Genomic DNA, 23,582 nt, shown 5'->3' with positions numbered 1-23,582 from the left:
CAAACACATTACATTCCGATAAACTCATGAAATGTAGAAGCAATGGTACAGTATTTTATTTATTGCAGTGTGTATAGCAATTAGAGAGCAGCAAAAATAGGAAATCGTACAGTGGCTGAGTCAGCATCTGAGACAATGGCAATTAGCCTCTGTGCAACGGTCTTAATCAGTGTTTACCCTGGTTAGCTCCCTGCATCGTGGTAAGTACTGACCAATATAATGGACAGATTAGGCTCTGGATGAACTGTCCGTTTGGCTCTGCTCTGTGTCCACTCTTAGTAAGGAGCGCTGTCTCACTCTTTGCTGATGTGTTATGGCAGGAATTCCAAAGCGCAGTGACCCGTGTAAAGTTTTTCTGCCTGAAGACAAATATAGAACATACAGTGCATTCGGAAAGTATTCAGACCCCTTGACTTTTTCCACATTTTGTTACATTACAGCCTTATTCTAAAATGGATTTAAAAAATAATCTCACTAATCTACACACAACACCCCATAATGACAAAGCAAAAACTGGTTTCAGAAATGTTTGCAAGTTTAAGTATTCAACATAAGTATTCAGACCCTTTAATTTTTTATTTATTTTGTATTTAACTAGGCAAGGCACTCGGTTACTCAGTACTTTGTTGAAGAACCTTTGGCAGCGATTACAGCATCAAGACGTCTTGGGTATGACGCTATAAGCTTGGCACACCTGTATTTGGGGAGTTTCTCCCATTCTTCTCTGCAGATCCTCTCAAGCTCTGTCAGGTTGGATGGGGAGCGTTGCTGTATAGCTATTTTCAGGTCTCTCCAGAGATGTTCGATCGGGTTCAAGTCCGGACTCTGGCTGGGCCACTACAGGACATTCAGAGACTTGTTCCGAAGCCACTCCTCCATTGTCTTGGCTGTGTGCTTAGTGTTGTTGTCCTGTTGGAAGGTGAACCTTTGTCCCAGTCAGAGGTCCTGAGCGCTCTGGAGCAGGTTTTCGTCAAGGATCTCTCTGTACTTTGCTCTGTTCATCTTTCCCTCGATCCTGTCTAGTCTCCCAGTCCCTGCTGCTGAAAAACATCTCCACAGCATGATGTTGCCACCACCATGTTGCCAACACCGTCCTCCAGACGTGATGCTTGGCATTCAGGTCAAAGAGTTCAATCTTGGTTTCATCAGACCAGAGAATCTTGTTTCCCATGGTCTGAGATTCCTTTAGGTGCCTTTTGACAAACTCCAAGTGGGCTGTCATGTGCCTTTTACTGAGGAGTCAGTGGCTTCTGCCTGGCCACTCTACCATAAAGGCCTGATTGGTGGAGTGCTGCAGAGATGGTTGTCCTTCTGGAAGGTTCTCCCATCTCCACAGAGGATCTCTGGTGCTCTGTCAGAGTTTTTGGTCACCTCCCTGACCAAGGTCCTTCTCCTCCAATTGCTCAGTTTGGCTGGGAACCCAGCTCTACGTAAAGACGGTGGTTCCGAACTTCTTTCATTTAAGAATGATGGAGGCCACTGTGTTCTTGGGGAACTTCAATGCTGCAGACAATTTTTGGCCACCCTTCCCCAGATCTGTACCTCGACACAATCATGTCTCGGCGCTCTATGGACAATTCCTTCAACCTCATGGCTTGGTTTTTTCTCTGACATGCACTGTCAACTGTGGGACCTTATATACACAGGTGTGTGCTTTTCAAAATCATGTCCAATTAATTTAATTTACCACAGGTGGACTCCAATAAAGTTGTAGAAACATCTCAAGGATAATCAATGGAAACAACATGCACCTCAGCTCAATTTCGAATCTCATAGCAAAGAGTCTGAATACTTATGTAAATAAGGTATTTCTGTTTTTTATTTTTAATACATTTGCAAACATTTCTAAAAACCTGTTTTCGCTTTGTCATCATGGGATATTGTGTGTAGATTGATGAGGACATTTTTTATTTAATCCAAGGCAGTAACGTAACAAAATATGGAAAGAGAGAAAGGGTCTGAATACTTTACGAATGCACTGTACTTCAAGAGCCTATGGTGGGGGAGCATGCCATAATCATTTAATCTACTCAGTTCACTGCACAGTGCATGACCCTTTCAATAGACATAATTATACAGGACAAGTGTACACACCTTCTCAGAGGATGGCTCTAGCTCCATGCATCCAGGGGAGACTTGCCATAGACATAGAATAGATCGTTCTGCAGTGAATACTGCTGTTCTAGGAATTTAAAAAAATATAATCATTTCAATGAAAAATTATAAAAACTTGAAGATTTTACATTATATGAAAATAAACTATCATCATAGTCAGACAACATATAATCTGACAAATCAAAATATGAATATATCATCACAGCTCTTATCTAATATCTATACATCTATAGGATTTGACTGAGGATTTCACCAGGGTGAGGGTTATCTTACTGTACCTCATGGCTGTGGTGTGTGAGACGATAATGCCCTGTGACAGGTGGGGGCTTTGCCAGTGTGGCCAGGTGATTGGGTTGGAGGGAATGTCCCTCACCTGGGCAGGTGTCCATTGGTCTGAGGGAGCAGAGCAGAGTGCAGGACACAGCCAGAGTCTGGCCGGGTTCAGGGAGAAGCCAACATGGGCAGTGGCAGCAGCTGCAGCAACGTTACCGTTGAGATCAGGTGAGGACTACTGTAGGAGGGGACAGAGAGGGAGGGGTTACATTCCAGGACTGAATGGTGTACATGATGACATGTAGACAATCCCTACAGTTAGAACACTTCAACAGTGACAACAGGTAGGAATTTGCCTCTAACTTGGCTTGATGAGGGTTAGGCAGGACATGTAGTCTCACTCCCATCTGTGATGAGAGCTTGAGTTGAGTAGGAATTCAACAATTCAGATTGAGTGAAAGGGTTTTTGTTTATATAACTACTTTACCAAAAATATATAGCATGATATAAAAGTAAGAGAAAAGGTTAGAGGGAAACTATCAAAGGTTTGTGCTGGGGGAAGGAATATTCAACTGTAGTTTAGCAACAGCAAGCTAAGCCTCAGCTAAGCTCTTCTTCATAATGAACACCAGAGGGAGCTGTTGATTATAAATGATCTCATCCTGAACTGTTATACCAAAGATACTGGCTGATTCTTTTATCTGTGGTTATACTGGTGCTGCTGACAGACCCCTCTGAATTCTTTGAATGAAAATGCAAACTGTTAAAGTGACATGTTGTGGAACTGCCTTGCATGATAAGTAGTGGTGGTAACTACAATTATGTAAAATATCGTCGTCATTATCATCAGATACTATGTGTGTGGGTGAGAGGAGTGGAGACTGGAAAGGGGAGAAGTACTGATTTGTTTGAGAGTGAGACACAATCATTTTCTGACATATTTGTTACTTACACAATAATATAACCTTTCAGTCATGGTGCATCCCATGAGGCACTGCGGATTCGAGGATGTACGTGCATCTTTTGGTGTCTTTCCTGGGATTTTCACATCTCCAACAACCATGATGGGCATAATAATTGACTATACAGTGAGATTGAGCATAGTGTCACTGAAATGCAGGTAACTGAATATAAGACCCTATGGTACCCATTCCGATGTTCAAGAAATTATACCGCATCCCTGAGTCACATGTCGGCCCCATGCTTCAGAGATGCTTCTCAGGTTCCTGATTGGACATCAGCGGTATCGCATCACCGCACTTTCATTATGTTCCTTTATGTAAACATCCCCATGGTTTATAGTTCCAAGCCCTAGTTTACCGGGTGTTTTTTCTTCTTTAAAGAATACATCAGAAATCATACATAAATACATTCTAAATTACGTATGAATTATCGAAACCATATATTTTGATTGAATTCATTATATAATTTTAATAGCGACCTACTTCTTTATCGCGGAAGGATACGTGATGGATCGGACAACAAAAGAGTTCCGGTTGAGTTTGGGAGATCACCTTGAGCAGCTGGGTGTAAGAGAAATACGTCAGTCTAGCAGTTGTTCATCCGAGTAAGGTGAGTCTCGTCACAACATCTATAGCTAGCTAATGACATGATGTACGCTTGTTTTGCAGGACTTCTGTCACCAAATGGCCCTTTTATTCATTTGACGGTCACATATTCTATGGTGCCAGCTGGTTTCTTTAGTGACATAGTCCAAGCAGTGGATGTACTCCGAAAGAAAACTGTGTAGATAGTAAGAGGTAATAGTAGTGGTCACTTTGAACCTTCTTAAACCGCAAACCATGTGCTGTTGTAGTCATACAAAGAATGGTGTCGTTTGTCAGTGACTAACTCGGTGTGATGCAGCTTTCTCAAGTTAACTATTCATACAGGTAAACTTACTACTTAATGACTATTTTTCTGAGTGGTGTTATTTGTCATGAACTAACACGGTATCAGTCTAAAACATGTATTTTAAAGCGGGGAGAATAGTAAAATACGAGCGCGTTTGTCTTGTCTCGCGTGGTGGGTGTGGTTGCCCGGTGAACTTGGAATTCCATTGGCCAGTTTCTCTTCGCAATATCTTAAATTCGTGAAACTGTGACGCAGAGATGGAAACGTGCTCTGTGGCGCGTTAGTGGATGCATGGTTCTGCCAAAAGATGACTGCGACCATTCTCATGCTACCAACTTATTATTAAAACAACCGGTTAATTAATCATATGTGCGGTCCACCCGGCCTCCTGAACAAAACTGTTATTCTCACTGACTTTCAGTGGTCTGGTGTCCTTTTGTTGGAATTAAGTCTACAACAAGCACCTTTACTGCAGTAGTGTGGCCTCACTGACATTTCAAAGTATAGGGCCCTATAAAATCCGCGATACGGAGAACGCAGACAGAGAAACTACTTTCTATGTGGCCCTAAATATGTCACAATGGATTGGCTTTGTTGGCACTGGGAGGGGAGAATCAGTGCAACCTAGAATCCCTCCACTGCAGTGCCTGTTTATTGACTAGTCATACATCAATACTATAGTTCTTTATATCAGCTAGCCTCCATCAAACCCTGACCTTGGTCAGTTCTTCCATTTCTCCCAGCTCCCAAATCAAATGGTCATGTAAGGCCTTCCATTTATTTATTTTTTTGATGGCGCCTGCCTAGACTAACTTGAACAATTAGCAAATTTCATATCAGAAATGTATGATTAGTCAGTCTCAGAACTAATTTAGGCTTCGCATTAAGGTTTAGTGGTCCTCCTAAGTCTGGTTAGGACTATTCCTGAGATGCTCAGCCATTGTTATGTAACAGATTCTTCTGGCCCAGAGCCCTGTGTAGGAGGCAATACAAGCCACCCTGGCCCTATACTTTACACAGTATCAGCCAGGTCACTTGAGGGAGCCGGCTTCTATTTTGGTGTGCTTGGGCATAGTAGCACTTCTCAGTAGGTTAGGAATCTTGTGTTATCAGTGGGGACAGGAGGGGCTGGGCTATACTATGGTATGTCCCAACATAGTGCATCTCGTAGGGGTGTGAGAGGCCTAGGTTATAACTATACTTCAGTGCCCTATCTGGCAGTCTGCATACCCAGAGTGCTGGGGTGGGAGCATGTAGGCTGCAGGCCCCACAGTAAATGTCTAAAATACTCCCACTATGGTGTCACCTTTTAGTCATTTCCTGCTGTAACTTTCCAGAGTGTTATATATCATGCAATAGCCCCTAACGGTGCACGGGGAGAATGACTAGGCACCTCTTCCTCTGAAGTTTGTTCTCAATGATGTGAATAAGTACTCAGAATCCCCAGGTTGAAAACCCCACCTATGACTCACTATTTTGCGTAGCATACTCCCGGTCTCCTACTCAACTGCTATTGAGAGTTGAGTAAGAAGAAATATAGCCATGGCTCCTCTGTGAACTGTCCTTAACCTGATGCAGTGTTTTGGGGTGAAGGCCTACAGTGACTGCATCGGTTTTTCTGCATTGTCCTGCAGCAGCTGGTGTCACTTCCATGCAGTCTGTCATGCATAGTGGTAGCCTTGCCTCCTGATCTTGGCTATGTCTGGCAATGTGAGACTAGCATAGTGCCTACAGGTGCTGCGTAACGCTAGGCTGCAGTGCAACAGAACTTGGATACTTTCTGCTGTGTAATGCAATGCAGCACAGAATGCAACGGTGTCACCTGACCAGTAATGTATGACTACTGCCACCCCATTGCAGCATGATGCAATGCACTAATCCCAGGCTAGCATTTTGTTTTCTACACAGGCTTACCCTGTGTTCATTATTAGAATACACATCCACCATTTTAGAGCCCTAGGGGTGATATGACCTAGTGCTGCCAACATCGTTTACCACAGCACACTGTCATGTATATCTGCAGTATCAGGGCACGCAACCTGCTCCATGGATGCAGCAGCCTGGACTGTGTGTGCTGCAGCACATTATCCTCACTGAAGAGAAGAGGATTTATTCCTGAGCCGTGCGTAGGCAGGCGAGTCATTCTACCAGGAGTTCCTGCCTGTCCGGTTAGCTCTGCTGCTGTTCCTGCTGCGCTCTGTGGGGACCGGGGGTCACACAGGCTGGGCATCCTCTGGAGGTCTGTAGCAGCTACGTTCTTGTACGTCCACAGGAAGAACAGAAAGGTCTACTGGTACGTCACATGGCTGAATGACGAGACTGACTCAATCAATGTAGCGCAGGGGGAGAGCTAGGCTTCTCGAGGTCACCAGTGTAGGATTATAGGCTACGTCAGTGTCATCATGGCTGCTCCTAGGGTGTCATCTTTAAGGCAACCTCTGGCTATGTTGCCAATGCGCAGTGGAGACATCGCAGTGTGTGCGAATGTGAGGGAAAGCAGGGTGAGGGGGCAGTACATAGGCATGGAGGATGTAAAAGGGAGGGCATGGAGAGCGGGGAAGCATATTCGGTTCCAGTGAGCAGTGCTGTTGGAAGGGTTTGGAGAGGATTGATAGCAGCAGAGCAGCTCTAAAGTTAAACCTAAGTGACCCAGATGCATGTCTATTACTGGTGAGTCATTGGCCCCAGGTCAACCCTTACATACTTTATATCTTTGTCACAGGCATAAAGGGTGGCTCAGATTGGCATGGCCTTGGACTGTAGAGCATCTTTTGGTGATCCATCATCAACCTAGCTGTGTTAGTAACAGGGTAGGGAGGGTTTCCTGAGGAAGCATAGTTGGGTCATGTCAGGACTCCATCAGAGGCTGTAGTATAGTTCCAAACTAGTCCCTGTTGATATCGTGGGAATAAAACCAAAGTGATCATATAAACAGCAATTGAAAGTTACACTGTATGCATTTTATGTAGCCTATGGCACTGATTTCAATGTGCAAATGTTGAACTTGATATCGGCAACCTCTTGAGTTTGTTGGCACTTGACATGTCTTCCCCCCCCCCCCCCCCATACAAATAAAATCACTGTTAGGCTTTCTGCTGGCTGCTATAAACAGTGTGTCCAGGGATAAGAATCTAGGCTTCATTTGAGACGAGACATTGTATGATTTCTGTTCAGCAGTCTACATTGTTCTCTGTCTGGGGTCCAGCCGGCCAGCCCGGCTGCTGCCTTTGAGGCTCTGTGATGTCACTGAGCTGCTACCTATTGGTTTTGCTGCTGTGTGGCAGAGCCCTGTCACGATTCATTGACACACTAAAAGAGATGAGCTGAGTGTAGGTCTGGTTCTAGAGGGTAGCCTGCCCTAAATAGTAGTGGGGTGGGGGTGATCGATACAGTTACATATCAGGATATTATTTTTGACAATGTAGCGTTTGATAATATCGCAATATTATTTTTGTGCTAGTTGGCTGTACCTGTACTGAAACTCCAGTATTTTTCCTTCATAGCCTGTTCTCCATCTCTTTAAATAGGGAGGCAATTTGTTTTCAGAGCTTTTTTTTCCCTTCATGACTGAGCACTTGTTTTCTTATGCCTCTCTCGTCCCTCTGCAGCAGGCATATGGTGAGCAAATGTTTGGAACATCAAATCGCAAGAAAATCACAGTATCCACTCGCAATACATATAGAATTGTGATACATCCCGATGCATATTGTATCGGCACTTAAGTATTGTGATAATATCCTAAGGTCCCAGGCAATTCCCAGCCCTGCTGAAATGGCCTACTGGCAGAGAGGAGAATCTGTAGCCAAATGAATGAGAATACATTGGCTAATGCAAATGTTAGGCAAACAAATTTAGCCTCGGCTAATTCAAGCTAGATTAGTAATTCTGAGGGGAAATATGTGATAAGATTGTGTTGTGTGCTTTGCAGTAAGCAGGGCTACTGAGGAAGATAACATGCACTCTGCAGATTCTGATCAGTTTTTTTTTAAGTAGCGTCTTAAAGGTCCGCCAGACTAGTGCAACTGGCATCTGTTCACCACAACAAGTTAGACTAACAGATGTAGCCTATTAGAAAGCTTAGTATTTCCTAGAAGCTCCACCTTGAAGCAATCAGTGAGCGTGTTCTCTGTTCATGTGAGTGTTACTCTATAATTTAGACTGGGTGAAAGTCAACTCTACACTGGTTAGTGTTTAGACTAGTCTAGTTTGGTAACCCTGTCTTGTCTCCAGGGCAGTCCTCCAGGGATCCCCCTTGTCATACATACCTTCTGTCTGTGGTATGTTCTCTATTGCCACATTCCTGGGTTACAACATAACCATGGCAACAGAGCCCCTGTCACAGCTTGTGGAGTTGCATCAGACTCCACACTCTCAAGTAGTTTTTTAGCCTGCCCTAAAGCCATGGAGAATTTGGCCTGACCTACAGTACCTGTAAAAAGAGCTTGTTGGGTTATACTGTCAAGACGGACACTCGAAAAGGGAAGTGTTTTGACTCTTGAGCAAGATAACTTTATGGAGCTATGAAGTAACCTATTGGGTTTCATGCAGTCCTTCTCAATGTCCCATTGTTTTCAACAGCTCTGTATTGAACCATGTTGAAAGTGACCTGTCCCGGGTTGGAGGAAGTAATGAAGCACTGTGCCAGTCAGGGCTGCGGTTGCCATGGGTGACTTGGGAGAACACAACGTGCAAACAGCTCAATGTGCTTCTCAGTGAAAGAATGCTGTGGAATGTTACTGTAGCCCAGGCTATATTATAGATCAATCGTATTTAGGCCCATGTCTATGGTGCAGCATGAGAACCAGCAGGGAAGGGTTTCAATCACACTTCATGTTTTTTCAGATGTAGTCCTCTTTTGAATGGGTTCCTTATTCCAAACAAACTGTTATTTGCACAGATGTCTGTTGATTCAAAGCCACACACTGTGCCTCCAATAAGCTGTTGTGTGCTAATTCCTGAGGCTATTCAGTGTTGTAGACTGGTGGATCTAAAGTTGATGGTTTCATGAACCAGTGTGGTCCTCTGTGTTTAATGTGGCAGTACAATCATAACCTGATGATGCCCGAGATTGGCGACACTGAATTGAGTGAACCATTAGCACCTTACTGTCTTAGTAGTATGCCCTTCATATCACCTCCTCTCTCCTCCTCCAGGACTTCTTCAAATTTTGCAATCATGCCCGGTTCAAAGTCTCAAGACATGGGCTCTGCCTTCGTCCAGACGCAGCAGCTCGGCGCTGCCATGGCCGACACCTTCCTGGAGCACATGTGCCTGCTGGACATTGACTCTGAGCCCACCACCGCCCGCAACACTGGCATCATCTGCACTATTGGTCAGTGGCTATACACACACTAGGCTAGGACGGTATCCAGATTGTCTTACCTTCATACTGACCTTGTGCCATCTGGGATATTTGGTAATACCGGCACTGAACACAAGGGCTGCTATTTTCAAACTCCACTGAGCCTCTGTAATTTGAAGGTTAGCAATGCTAACGGGTATATGTAAAATCCCATAGAAATGCTAACTAATGCATTGCCAAATGTCTCTGACCTAAACTATTTAGAGGACAGACAGCCATCTAGCTGAAGATGGGATAACTAGCTACTAAATTAGCAAACCAACTGCATAGCATTTAGCACATTAACTTAATAGTTAGAAGATATCTAGATAACAAACATTTAGTTGTGAATTCCATACTGTAACTAGATCACCTGGTGCGTGCTGCACAAAAGTGAGTGACTCACAAGGTTACGGTCTTGTTTGCTTGTAAACACCAGTTTCATAATGAGAAAATTATGTAACAAGTGAAATTCTTCATCACAAATTGACTGCATGTATTTACTTAAAGTAGCTACAAATATTTAAATAGTTTCAACAGTATTAAAAAACCATCCTGTGGCTATTTCCAAATACCCCGGTATACGGTATATCGCCACACACAATGGATGCTAGCTTTCAAATGTCTGTAGGCCTATACTATTTTTACATCAAAGACCCTCTACTATAGGATGATGCTGTGAAATACCTACTGTATGACATCACACTAGTGTGGTGTGTGTGTATACTGATGTTTAAACCTGACCTCTAACCCTTATCTGTCATAACAGGGCCAGTCTCTCGCTCTGTGGACATGCTGAAGGAGATGATCAAGTCTGGGATGAACATCGCTCGCATGAACTTCTCCCATGGATCTCACGAGGTGGGTTCCCAAGCATGTCTAGACACCTAGACTGCTGCAGTGGAGGATGATCACAGACTGGATCCAGACCTAAACTGTATATATCTGAATAGTAGTAGTGAGGGGGGGAGTCGATAGTCAAACCAATACATCGTGAAAATAATATCCTGACATGTAACTATCTCTATTTTTGCACTAGTTGGCTGAAACTGCACCAAAACATCTGTATTTTTAATTCCTAGCTTTTCAGCACTTATTTCCATGACTGATCAAAACGGGTTTCTCATTGTGCCCACTTGCCCCTCTGCAGCAGACATATGGTGAGCAATATGTTTGAAACATTGAATTGCAATAAAATCACACTATCGAATCGTGATGCATATCGTATCGGCACCAAAGTATTGTGATCATATCGCGATGCCCTGGCAATTCCCAGCCCTGCTGAGTAGCACAAACCTGTTTTGTTGAAGTTTAGGTCAAGTTTGCACCAAAGTTACTGTTTTTAAAACAATAAATCAATACATAAGTACATGGGGGGGGGGAACTGTGTGCGTGTGATAGATATATCTCAGACACGACAATTGGGTTAGGGGGTACAATATCAGATTACACAAGGACCTTAAGAGACATGCATACACTTAGAATTATAACAGCTTTTTTGTTAGAGTATTTAATTTTCTTAAAATATAGTTCACATTCTTTTTGTAAGAATGTTGTGTATGTAAATTTACATTTTGAATATGAAATTTGGCCAAAAGAATAATTAAATTAATTACATTGTTTCAACTTATTTCTATTGTAGGTAAATAATCCATGTAGTACATCTCTCCATAAGTGTAAAATCTTCATGTGTTCAATTGTAAATCTGATATCTTACCACAGATTCCTTACATGGATACAATGCCAAAAAAGATGCATCACTGTTTTGGGTGGTTCATTCAAATTGTACCTTTTTTGTAATGGTGTTTTTCTTCAACTTCTTCATATAGTGGTTGGCAGGATAATGTTTAGAAAGGAGCTTCCTTAATTGTAGGTGTGTATGCATGTGTTTCATAGTTTTGATGTCTTCACTATTATTCTACCTGGTAGGAAATAGTAAAAATAAAGAAACCCTTGAGTAGGTGTCAACTTTTGAATGGTACTGTGTGTACATCTGACCTTTCTCACTTACAAATAAGTATTAATAACCACGTAGAACAATAACAGTGTAAAGTAAGTCAGAGCAGATCTGTATGCATAAAAAAATAAATCCAACTTTCAGTCCTTGTGTTTGTGAACAAAATAGGCTGCCATCTGGTCATACAAGGAAAAAAACTTAAATGATTGCGATACCTGAGTAGTCTAGAAAATTGTCACCCAATGCTTGTTAGGTAGTCATTACAAGGAAAATGAGAGTACCATGGCCGAAACCATCAATTTGTTCCTGCAGGTGAGGTTCTAGGGAGGAATATGGATTTCCAAACTGTTGATGAAGCCTCGTCCTCCGACGTAGGCAGGATTTCACTCATTTTGTGCTTTCTTGATTGTTGGCCATAACTTGTTCCTCGTTTCTATGTCCTCCGGGCTGAGATGCTTGGCGACATGCAGACATGTTCTTCCTAGCAGCTTTCCAGACAGCATCCCTGTAGAATCTGGCAGTGAAGAGGATGATTTCCCCTTGGTCTTGAATCGTTTTGCTGTTGCTTCTTGCCGACGCTCAGCGCCGACAGTGTCACCGACTTTGTTCTTCTCTGCAGGTGTAACTTGTTGGCAGATACGGATAGCGTCGCACGTCCTCATTCTCCACCTCGGGCATGACGTGGTCTCAGGATCCATCTTGTGTATTGCTGCAGATCAGTGACGTTTATGGTAGACATTGTTATTCTTTTCCACACTCTTCAACTGTAGCCACTCATTTTCACATCCTTGATTTTACCACACGCAAACTCCAGTCTTTTTCCAGCCTTCGATTACCATGGTGTTTGCACCTACCATTTTCTCAATGGCGTCAGACCTGGAGTTGATGAGTAAGGAGAGGGTAGCCAAGCTGTCAGTCCCTGTTGGGTTTTTTGGAGGGTGGAGGTTTGCATGGAGTAACCGGTTAAAGAGGGGAACTCGTTATCTTCAACAGACTTTGAAAGCGTGAGATTATCCATAGGGCAAGCATAGTTATGGCAGTTGTCTAAGAACGTTCCTCTTTTGTTTAGCAATAGAACGACTAGCTTTTTGTTTCGGTATCGCATGGACATGATTGGTGCGCAGCTCGCTAAAATGTCTGTTCAAGCTGCCATCTTGACCGCCTCCTTGCTCCAATATCGTCATAGTTTGCAAAGCAGCATGTCTGACAGACTATCAGCTACCCTCAGAAGATCTCTAAATTCTTAATCTGTGCCTACTTCTTATAGCTTTATCACACCACCCAGGGTGCAGGCCTGGAGCAACCGGTTGCGTCACTCATCACACCTGCTTCAATTCCCTGTTCAGTAGAGGTCACTTACCGTGCCTCTGTCTTAACCTGCTACTCTCAGGCAGGGGGCCTGAGCCACTCACCTTGTCATCTTGTCTGTCTCCTGGCTCTCTACTGGCTGTGTCATGAAGGCTTATCAAAATGTTAGGAAGGGCACTTCCACATCTTTATTTATTATAGCTTCATGAAATTACATTTCTTCTTTCTGAAACTAGACCTGGCTTCGTCTGACTAGCTGCTCTAAGGCATATGCTGGAATGTAGCTATCTTGGTGTAATTTGGCACTGCACTATTGGCTCCCCTTGATGCCAAGGCTGTTTGTGGCGATACAGTAACAGCAGTGCAGTATAACTGGGAAGGAGAGAATGGAAATGAAGCCCTGTGTAATTACCTACCAATTAAGTGCTTAGGTAAAGCTCAGGTTAAGTTACCCAGATGGGGAGAAGCAGCATGAGCCATCTGGGGCAGCTGTCTCCAAGGGCAATGCTAGCACTGCCACTCAAGACCATTAGTGTAGTTGTAATGTACATGTGGACAGGCAGGTTGTAGTAGCATATTTAACTCTTTGTAAACCGTGTTCTTGAGTATGACCTGGACATTTACTGTCTGTGAATAAGGTTTCATGTTAACCATACTCGTGTTTACAACTAAAGGATATTGTGCTGTGGGTGCCTAATCTGAATAGGGACTAGGCATAAATCAGGGGTTGACATTAAGCTCTCATGGGTACTTGCCCATCTGGCAAGTTGGGAGCAGTCTGAAGATTATGGTTACTTGTCCAAAATGTATTTGGTTTTACATTTGCACATGCCGTAAATTGAATTGTCTTAACCTCCAACATTGGGGTATGGAGATTAACTTTTTGGTGAATATTTTATTTATTTGACCTTTTATTTAATTAGGCAAGTCAGTTAAGAACAAAGTCTTATTTTCAATGACGGCCTAGGAACAGTGGGGCAGAAGGTCAGCTCGGGAATACAACCTTTCGGTTACCAGCCCAACGCTCTAACCACTAGGCTACGCTGCCGCCCCATAGTGTCTGGTGAATTAAATTAAATCGCAGAACTCAAACTTGCTTTTCTCTTTAACTTGCTGAGAAGAGGTATTAATGATGTGGATTATTTATCATCTGGACTTTCTATAGTAGTCAAGTGTTATTTTTGGCAAACTATACCTTCAATGGTGAGGGTTGTGAGGGAGTTGCTTTTTCCACAAGCCTTTTTGTCATGGCAAATTTAATGAAACTATAGATCCACTTCCTAGCTAGCACACTAGCCAGCGAAGTCAAATGAATATTCTGTCTAAACTGAAACATTTGAATTGTGAGGTGATTTCCTAAGTGGAGGACTGCAAGCGCCACTTGATCTGTGACTCGCGCTACTGACATGGGTGCATCTTTCTCATTGGGAGTTGAGACATTCAGTTAACAGCATTAGAAAGAGCTTAAATTCACCAGGTTTGGTGGGTGTTAAGTGGTTTTCCTTGTTTGATTTGTGAGCTTAAACTTTGTGGGCAGGTGTTTTTAATCATTTTTATTTTAAAAGAAACTAGAGGGTAGCTAGATGTTTGACCAACAGTTGTCTAGACCACATCCTTGATTGCGGTCATATTTCTCATGTTTATGCCCCGATACAGTATGTTGTCAGCTGATTATGCTCAGTTGTGACTCATTACACCTACACTAGGTTTCCACCCTCCATGAGTTTTCCCATGCCTGGGCCATCTCACGTCGTCACTGAAATAAAATGTCAATGTCTGGCTGATGCGTTGTTGCTTTAGTGTTTGTTAAAAGCCTGTTCAAAAAATGATTTCTTTTATATTTATTTTTTAATTCTATTCTCTGTTCCACAGTACCACGGTGAGACCTTTAAGAATGTGCGTGAGGCCTGTGAGAGCTTTGAGGCCGGCAGCATCCACTACCGCCCCGTGGCCATCGCTCTGGACACCAAGGGACCTGAGATCAGGACTGGACTTATCAAGGGAGTGAGTAGAACCAACCAACAATAATCAACTACCATGTTCCCAGCACACATCAACTGATTAGAGGCCCTATCCAATGTTTACTACACATTTTGTTGTACAAAATATTGAGTACAGATGTGGGATCTTAATTTGAGCCAGTTTGCTACAGCAGGAAAATTATACTGCAGCAATGGGAAATTAGCATTATAGTTAATAGACATTTTTGTAGGTGTTGATCCCTTTTTTTTAAGACAAAATCAAGCCTGAAATTAATGGAATTGCAAATTTCATAAGCTGCCTTCAACCTCAAATATACAACAAGATTTACATTTCCTGCATATTTTGGACTACTTCATGCTTGAGATTGGTATGGTAAAGGATTAGAAAGATTTCTTGACCAATTTCAAACTCCTTTTACTTTATTGAGTGGTTGAACACCCATAGTCGTGGTTCCTATTGAGACTCATCCATGGTCCTTTCTGTGTGCGTGTCAGAGTGGCACATCTGAGGTGGAGCTGAAGAAGGGCAACATGATCAAGTTGACCCTGGATGATGCCTATCAGGACAACTGTGATGAAGACAATCTGTGGCTGGACTACAAGAACATCACCAGGGTGGTGGAGCTGGGCAGCAAGATCTACATTGACGACGGACTCGTGTCCCTCCAGGTCAAGGAGATCGGTGAGTTCATGTCTGGCTCCCACTTAACCTCTCTGGGGTATGTGGGACGGTAGCATCCCACTCGCTAACAGCCAGTGAAATAGCAGAGCGCCAAATTCAAAACAACAAATCTCATAATTCAAATTTCTCACACATGCACGTATTATACACCATTTTAAAGAATCTTGTCATTAATCCAACCAGTGTCCGATTTCAAAAAGGCATTACAACGAAAGCATAGCATTAGATTATGTAAGGACAGCACCTAGACAAGAAAAACCACACAGCCATTTTCCAAGCAAGGAGAGGCATCACAAAAACCAGAAATGCCGCTAAAATTAATCACTAACCTTTGATTTTCATCAGATGGGTCTCATAGGACTTGTTTTCCTTGATAAAGTTCATATTTATATCCCAAAAAACCATTTTACATCTAATGTTCAGAAATGTTTTGCCTCCAAATCTTCCGGTGAATGAGCACATCAGTTTACAGAAATACTCATCATAAACGTTGATAAAATATACAACTGTTATGCATAGAATTAAAGACACTTCTCCTTAATGCAACCACTGTCAGATTTCAAAAAAGCTTTATGGCGAAAGCACACTTTGCAATAATCTGAGTACAGCGCTCAGACACCAAAACAAGCCATACAGATACCCACCATGTTGTGGAGTCGACGAAAGTCAGAAATGGTATTATAAATATTCACTTACCTTTGATCTTCATCAGAATGCACTCCCAGGAATCCCAGTTCCACAATAAATGTTTTTGTTCGATAAAGTTAATCTTTATGTCCAAATACCTCCATTTTGTTCGCACGTTAGGTTCACTATTCCAAATGCAGAAGGCGTACACTAAAGTCCAGACAAAGTCAAAAAGTTCTATTACAGTTTGTAGAAACATGTCAAACGATGTGTAGAATCAATCTTTAGGATGTTTTTATCGTAAATCTTCAAATATTCCAACTGGACAATTCCTTTGTCTTCATAAAGGAAAGAGAACTGAGCTCGTGCTCATGGCCGTGCGCGTAACTAAAATGATGTCCGACTGCCAGACACCTGACTGAAACAGCTCTTATTCTCTCCCCATTCACAGTACAAGTCTGAAACAATGTTCTAAAGACTGTTCACATCTAGTGGAAGCCATAGGAAGTGCAATATGACCCCATAGACACTGTATATTGGATAGGCAATCACTTTAAAAACCTCAGATTTCCCACTTCCTGGTTGGATTTTCTCAGGTTTTTGCCTGCCATGTGAGTTCTGTTATACTCGCAGACATCATTTAAACAGTTTTTTAGAAACTTCAGTGTTTTCTATCCAAATCTACTAATTATATGCATATTCTAGCTTTTGGGCCTGAGTAGCAGGCAGTTTACTCTGGGCACGCTTTTCATCTGGATGTGAAAATACTGCCCCCTACCCCAAAAGTTAAGAAGCGCTGAATAGACTAGAGAATATTCCTTTGAGGATCTATGAGCCCTAGAATCCCCTCACTTACTGAACTTTTGGGTGGTTAGAGGATGGCCAGATGGAGCTTCCTATTCTTTATAGCCTGGAGATGTTAACGGTGTCTCCTCTTCAATTTGTGTCCCCAGGTGAGGACTACCTGATGTGTGAGATTGAGAATGGAGGGACCCTGGGCAGTAAGAAGGGTGTGAACCTGCCTGGTGCTGCTGTGGACCTGCCTGCCGTCTCTGACAAGGACATCGCTGACCTGACCTTCGGCGTGGAGCAAGGAGTGGACATGGTGTTTGCCTCTTTCATCCGTAAAGCAGCCGACGTGCACGCTGTCAGGAAGGTGCTGGGAGAGAAGGGCAAGAACATCAAGATCATCAGCAAGCTGGAGAATCACGAGGGAGTGCGCAGGTCTGTGTGATTGCATTAAATGCACAGAAATACAAGCCGATTTTTGATCCTTGGCTAGTAGAAATTGTGCTCGACTGGCCAGTGCCCAAAATCCTTACGTTCCGTCACTCAATTCACATTAGAATAAATAGCATGCAGTATGTCTTATCATAGTTTGTAAACACGATAGGAATGTTAAATACGAATAGTACGTCTGAATTCGGTTTCCCGCCCCCTGTACAGGTTTGACGAAATCATGGAAGCCAGTGATGGCATCATGGTTGCCCGTGGAGACCTGGGAATTGAGATCCCCACGGAGAAGGTGTTCCTGGCCCAGAAGATGATGATTGGCCGCTGCAACAGAGCCGGCAAGCCAATCACCTGCGCCACACAGGTCAGTTTACTTGTGACACCTTTTTATTTTTTTTTATTTTTATTTGACAGGAGACATTTCTATTTCCACAGGGATGCTACAGTTTGATGTGAAAGGTTGTGCGTGTTATTACACTGTTAGTAATCTGACATTGAACTGTCCTTCCCACAGATGTTAGAGAGCATGATCAAGAAGCCCAGACCCACCCGCGCTGAGGGCAGTGACGTGGCCAATGCCGTGCTGGATGGAGCTGACTGCATCATGCTGAGTGGAGAGACCGCCAAGGGAGACTACCCCCTGGAGGCTGTCCGCACACAGCACATGGTGAGACAGTGCCCCCTACAGTTAGCCTCAGTACTGTCCTTCAGTCTGGGTGCCATCAGCCCCGGACTACCACTGGACCTGACCTACAGCGTATAGACCTATCAACAGCAGGGTCAGGGCTGCTGGAAGTCATGTTGCTGATGAAGTCACACATTTATCATGTTTTATGTCTTTTGTCAGGGTCAGCAAAAGCAAACATCACAATCTGGATTCAGCCAGTATTATATTGAGTCGTAATGATCCATAGAATGGTTGCTCACTAGGTTTTAATAGTACAGAGTGTTGGACATGGGTGGAGAATCTGGCTGACGCTGCCCTCATTTTCTTCTACTCAGGCCTTTAACAGCTGACTCTAGTTCAGCTGCTGTACTCCTCTCTGGATGCAGGAAGGAGTGACTCAGCAGTCCTTGAGCAGCTGCCTAAGAGTTCACTGCAGCACCATGTCCTTCACACTCTTAAACATGTTTTCGCCTCTAAGAATGCATTGAGAGTGAGCTGAAAGCACTGTCCTACTCAAAGACTGACATTAGGCTCAGACTAACTCTGCCTCTTCTTAACAGCTTCTCTTTTACGGTCTTTGAATGTTTTCTCTTTAGTTTTTTTATTTGACTTTGAAAGCTTTGTTTAATTTCTTATATCTTGACATGTGTGACTGTGGGAAGCGTGCATGTTATAACACCAGTTGACTATAGTCATCTGCCCATCTCATAAAACCTCTAAACAGCTAACTAGTTTGGGTGGTATGTAGTATTGGAATGTAAATCTAACTATAGACTTACCATAGAATCATAAAAGCAGTTTAGTGTTTTATAATGCTGTGATGTGTTAGATGCCATAGCTAAATGGACTAGCGGTGGTGGCCCATTGGATGTGTTTTTAACATGTGTGTTTTGTTCTTGTCTCACTAAACTGCACCCTGACTAAACCTACATTTCTCTCCTTTCCCTCTGCCTACCTCTCTCCATCGCCTATTCCTTTCAACCTTAACTACCTACCCTCCATCTTGTCTCCTCCTATCACTCTTCCCTTATCTGTCTGGTGTTCTGTCTGTCTGCTACATCTTGCCCTCGCCTGTGCCAGATCGCTCGCGAGGCAGAAGCAGCCATGTTCCATCGGCAGGTGTTCGAGGACCTGCGGCGTGCCGCACCGCACTCCACCGACCCGGCCGAGGCTATCGCCATCGGCGCCGTGGAGGCCTCCTTTAAGATCTTGTCCTCTGCGTTCATTGTGCTCACTAACTCTGGAAGGTAGGCAGGTGGCTGTAGCACGGCTGTTTGGGAGGGGGACTCAGGAGGTTTGTGAGAAGCCAGAGTAGGGAGAGAAGGGACTGAATGAAAGGGCATGGCACGCGTTTACAGGTCCTTACGGTCACAACAAACAGGAGACCACTGAAAGTTGACTCATTATAAGAATGGTCTATATATCTGGTTGTGCCTCTGATCGACAGCCAATGTTTTAGTCGTTACATCTAATTAACTCCGTAAATGAACTGGACCAGGACTGGATAAACATTTGCCATGCCTCTCGGGTGCGAGGCGCGCCTCGTGGTGGTGTGACTGAGTGTAACCCTCGGGTCCACCCTCGCACTCAGATTGTTCGGGAGGCTGAGGCAGCTACCTTCCACAGACAGCTGTTTGAGGAGCTGCGACGCACCACCCACCTGACCCGGGACCCCTCTGTGGCCTGTGGCGCAGTGGAGTCCTCATTCAAGTGCTGCGCTAGCGACCTCGTTGTACTCGCAGGGAGGAGGACGGGCAGGGAGGAGGACGGGCAGGGAGGAGGACGGGCAGGGAGGAGGACGGGCAGGGAGGACGGGCAGGGAGGAGGACGGGCAGGGAGGAGGACGGGGACATCCTATTCCCCTACTTTAGATTAGTGGGAAACGGTTGCATTGTCCCAGATAGACGTCACATCTCTGTGGGTGGAGTGTTCCAGGGTGGGTGGAGACAGTAATGTGAGCAGGGTGGGGGAGTGTTATGGGTTGAATTGAACTGGGATGTTCTAACAGGCCACTCCGTAGAGACAGATCTGTAGATAATAAATACAAGTAGGACACTTTATTCATCAAGAGTCCTCAACATTATTGGGGACACCAGCATTGGTAGAGCCATACACTTTGTCAGGGTAGAAGGTTCTGCAGCTGTATTGACAAAACACTGCAGTAGTTATTGAGTTGTGTTCACTCTCACAGCCGCTGACCCTTTTTGACTGCTCAACCTTGACATTTTCCTAACTATTTTTAACTCTCATTGTGATGACTTTGTTTGACCAATCTAGAGTGACTGGCTTTGTAACCCCCAACAGAACCGACAGGATGAAATGTTAATTTTGACTGTGGCTTGTTTAATGTTCACAGTGAGACAAATCCTTAGACTTAGTGTAGCCATACGCTTTGATGTCTCCCATTGACATCAATGCATATTTATTTTTACTATAGTAGGTCCTCCACTAATCAAATCATTAGTTTCCTAATATTTCAGAAATACATTTTAATAAGTTTCAAATCTACCCCCTTCTAGATTTTTATGTAGGCTTTGTTCAAGCCATATTGCCAGTATCTGGAATGGCAGTAGGCTTCGGGTGTGTCCTTGACTGAAGGAGTCCGCTGTGTTGTCTGTGCAGGTCAGCCCACCTGATCTCCAGGTACAGGCCCCGCGCCCCCATCATTGCTGTGACCCGTAACGGCCAGACCGCCCGCCAGGCCCACCTGTATCGCGGGATCTTCCCCGTCTTCTACAACAAGCCTGCCCACGACGTCTGGGCCGAGGACGTCGACCTCAGGGTCAACTTTGCCATGGAAATGGGTGAGAGTCTGCAGCCATTAAATCTCTCTTCATGAGCTGTAAGATCAACTGGATATCTATGGTATTTAGTGTTCACCAGAAGAAGAGAAGCTCGGTCAGGCCGTTAGCTTCCAAACAGTCTAAACCATGGCTCTCCAACCTTTTGTAGCATGAGGGCTACTTAAAAAAAGGAAAGTCTAGGTTACAAATGGGCACACTAATCCTCTCCCCTGCAACTCTTCTGTGTCATTAGTGTACAAGAGAAAATATTGCACTGTTTTCTGTCAATATACCTGGTAAAATAATGAAGCAATAAGGCCCGAGGAGGTGTGGTATATGGTCAATATACCACAGCTAAGGGCTGTTCTTACGCACGGCGGAGTGCCTGGACACAGCCCTTAGCTGTGGTATATTGGCCATTTATCACAAACCCTTGAGATGCCTTGCTATTATAAACTGGTTTCCAATGTAAATAAAAGTTCTTGTCATACCCGTGGTATATGGCTGTCAGCCAATCAGCATTCAGGGCTTGAACCACCTAGTTTAATGGTTAATAAACCACTAAGGGGGGCCCTAAAATATTTTTAGTTTCTTCTTCCAAATTCTGTTTTATATTAAATTTCTTGGTTTTTAGATTGTTTTTCACTGCATGCATTTGAGTAAACTCTGACAGACCCAGCTCAGAAGCCCAGCTCATGAGCTCCATTAGCAGCATAAAGTCATTTACAATGGAAAATGAGTGTGTGTATGCAACACATGTTAATATGTCGTATCACACCGCATCAATTCGTTCCTCGAATCTCACAGAAGTAGTTTGAAACTAAACGTATCGGAGCCCGTGTATCTAGATGTGTATCGAATTGTCTTGAAAGGGAAAGATACACACCGATACTAACTTTCCTTGCTAGCTTACAGCTTAACTTAAATTCACTACCCTAGAACTTTGATCATATGCAAAATATGCCTTTTTCCAAAGCTGATTGTCACCAAACATTCACTGGGTTAATCATCTTTCCCTCGCCGAACTAACTGCATGTGCCTCATGAATGACGGTCTTAGAAACAGCTTGCACTTTTTAAAGGAGATTGCTGTTACTTTGCAAATGTTGATCAGTACAATAAAGTCCCAAATGGAAGCTGTCACCTGTAGCCCCAGGAGACAAACTGAAATCAGCCAAAAGAAGCTCAACTCAAAGCATCCAGTGAGTAGGCCTAGGCTCCATCTTGATTTACTATTCAAATAAATTATTACCTTGATGTAGTTGGATTGTTTTTGTCAAATTGATTCTATAATTGATTAATTAATGCATACATGGCTGTCTCAGAAAAAATTGACATTTTTAAACATTCCAAATGTAATATTGAACTCAATCTGCCCAAAGATTTGTCAGATCAGTGTAGTAGCCTAGTTTCTGTCCAAGTGCCATTCTTTGACTTTGGATAATCTCGAATTTCTTGCTGTGGTATCGCCGATGCTAGACCTGGTATTGACAACTGTGCTCTTTGTTTTCCAGGAAAGGAGCGAGGGTTCTTCAAGGAGGGAGATGTGGTGATCGTCCTGACCGGTTGGCGCCCAGGCTCTGGATACACTAACACCATGCGTGTGGTCGTGGTTCCTTGAATTATGACGACCCCCTTTCCCCTTCTCACCCCTCCACTGTCTTCCCCTTGTCCCTCTGCTCACCACCCCCTGTCCCAACACCAGGGCTGACTTGTACATCCCACAACAGTTTAGACTCACTGAAACAAACACTTGGAGGTGACTTGACCAATAGGAAATCTCCTCCCCACTACAATCCACTCCTCTCCAGGGTTCCCCTCATGTAGGTGTGTTCTGTTCTCCCCCTGTACCCCAATCTGTATGCGCCCACCAGAAACGGCTTTATTTATTCACACAAACAAAACCATGTATGACTCTTACATTCAAACCAGACTGAAAGGCTAGGTTGCAGAGCTATCGATCTGCGCATCCCGGGCGCTTCTGTTTTGAGGGAGGCAGGGCACACCTTAAGAGAGCCTGCTGTACTGTAACTTGTAAACAAAACGCACCCATTCCTATAACACGAACAAAATGGCGGCGACCCGACGCAAACAGCTTTTCTTTATGACCCTGTCACAGTTAAACTCTTCTCCCAAACATAGCTCCTTGTAGTGCTGTCTGTATTTACACTGTGCTTTGTATACTTGCTTTCTTTACACTCCCAATCTACTGTAGACAATGTTACATTCTGTGTTATACTTTTGTGAAAGGTGAATTTAGATTCTGGGCATCCAATACTACGTATATTTTGTCTAACATAGAGAAATCCTATAATGTATTGGGTGTCCATGTTAGTTTGACTACAGTTACTTTTTGTTTTGTGTGTTGAAGTATTCTTAAAGCCCTCACATTTATTTGTATTTTGGTCATAACTAAGTTGTCACTTAACAACCATTATGTAAGCTGCTACATGGTTCTCTCAAATGAATGTATGAATTCAGTTCTTTGAGGGCACTGGGGGGGTGGATAAAGGGATGAGTTGGACCTGCCCCCCCTCCCCCCCAAACCTCTTAATTCCTCCTGCACTTGCTCTCTTGCTCCTGTCGGTGATCTAGTGTGTATGTGTCTAAATGTCCAACTGCTTCTTTGATTGTGATGGTAGGGTGTAAGGTCTAACACGATGCTAACTGGTGTAATGAGTTGTCCTTCATGACTGGATTTCAATTATTAAAAGAGATGAGCACCTGTCTTGTTCCTGTCATGTTATTACGGTAGTCTTAC

General features: G+C 43.7%; 1 protein-coding gene across 5 annotated transcripts; it reads left to right on the top strand.

The window, feature by feature from the left end:
• Positions 1–2,532: 2,532 nt before the first annotated feature.
• On the top strand, positions 2,533–23,546 carry kpyk (Pyruvate kinase muscle isozyme). 5 transcript variants are annotated; one of them, XM_014126625.3, is made up of 11 exons: positions 2,533–2,616; positions 9,396–9,574; positions 10,353–10,444; positions 14,721–14,852; positions 15,326–15,512; positions 17,093–17,363; positions 17,586–17,736; positions 17,887–18,039; positions 19,120–19,286; positions 20,662–20,843; positions 22,336–23,546. In XM_014126625.3, exons 1-11 carry the CDS (start codon positions 2,573–2,575, stop codon positions 22,440–22,442), a joined length of 1,665 nt encoding a protein of 554 aa, XP_013982100.1. In that variant the 5' UTR covers positions 2,533–2,572; the 3' UTR covers positions 22,443–23,546. The 5 variants fall into 5 exon arrangements, with proteins under 5 accessions (XP_013982100.1, NP_001133961.1, XP_013982102.1 ...); NM_001140489.1 differs by lacking the exon at positions 2,533–2,616 and adding an exon at positions 3,902–3,960; XM_014126627.3 differs by lacking the exon at positions 2,533–2,616 and adding an exon at positions 4,018–4,148.
• The last annotated feature ends 36 nt before the right edge of the window (positions 23,547–23,582 follow it).

This window comes from Salmo salar, chromosome 11, assembly GCF_965601325.2.
Source record: "Salmo salar chromosome 11, fSalSal1, whole genome shotgun sequence".
NCBI lineage: Eukaryota > Metazoa > Chordata > Actinopteri > Salmoniformes > Salmonidae > Salmo > Salmo salar.
Note: the sequence above shows the minus strand (reverse complement) of the source record. Positions and strands in the feature narration are given on the sequence as shown.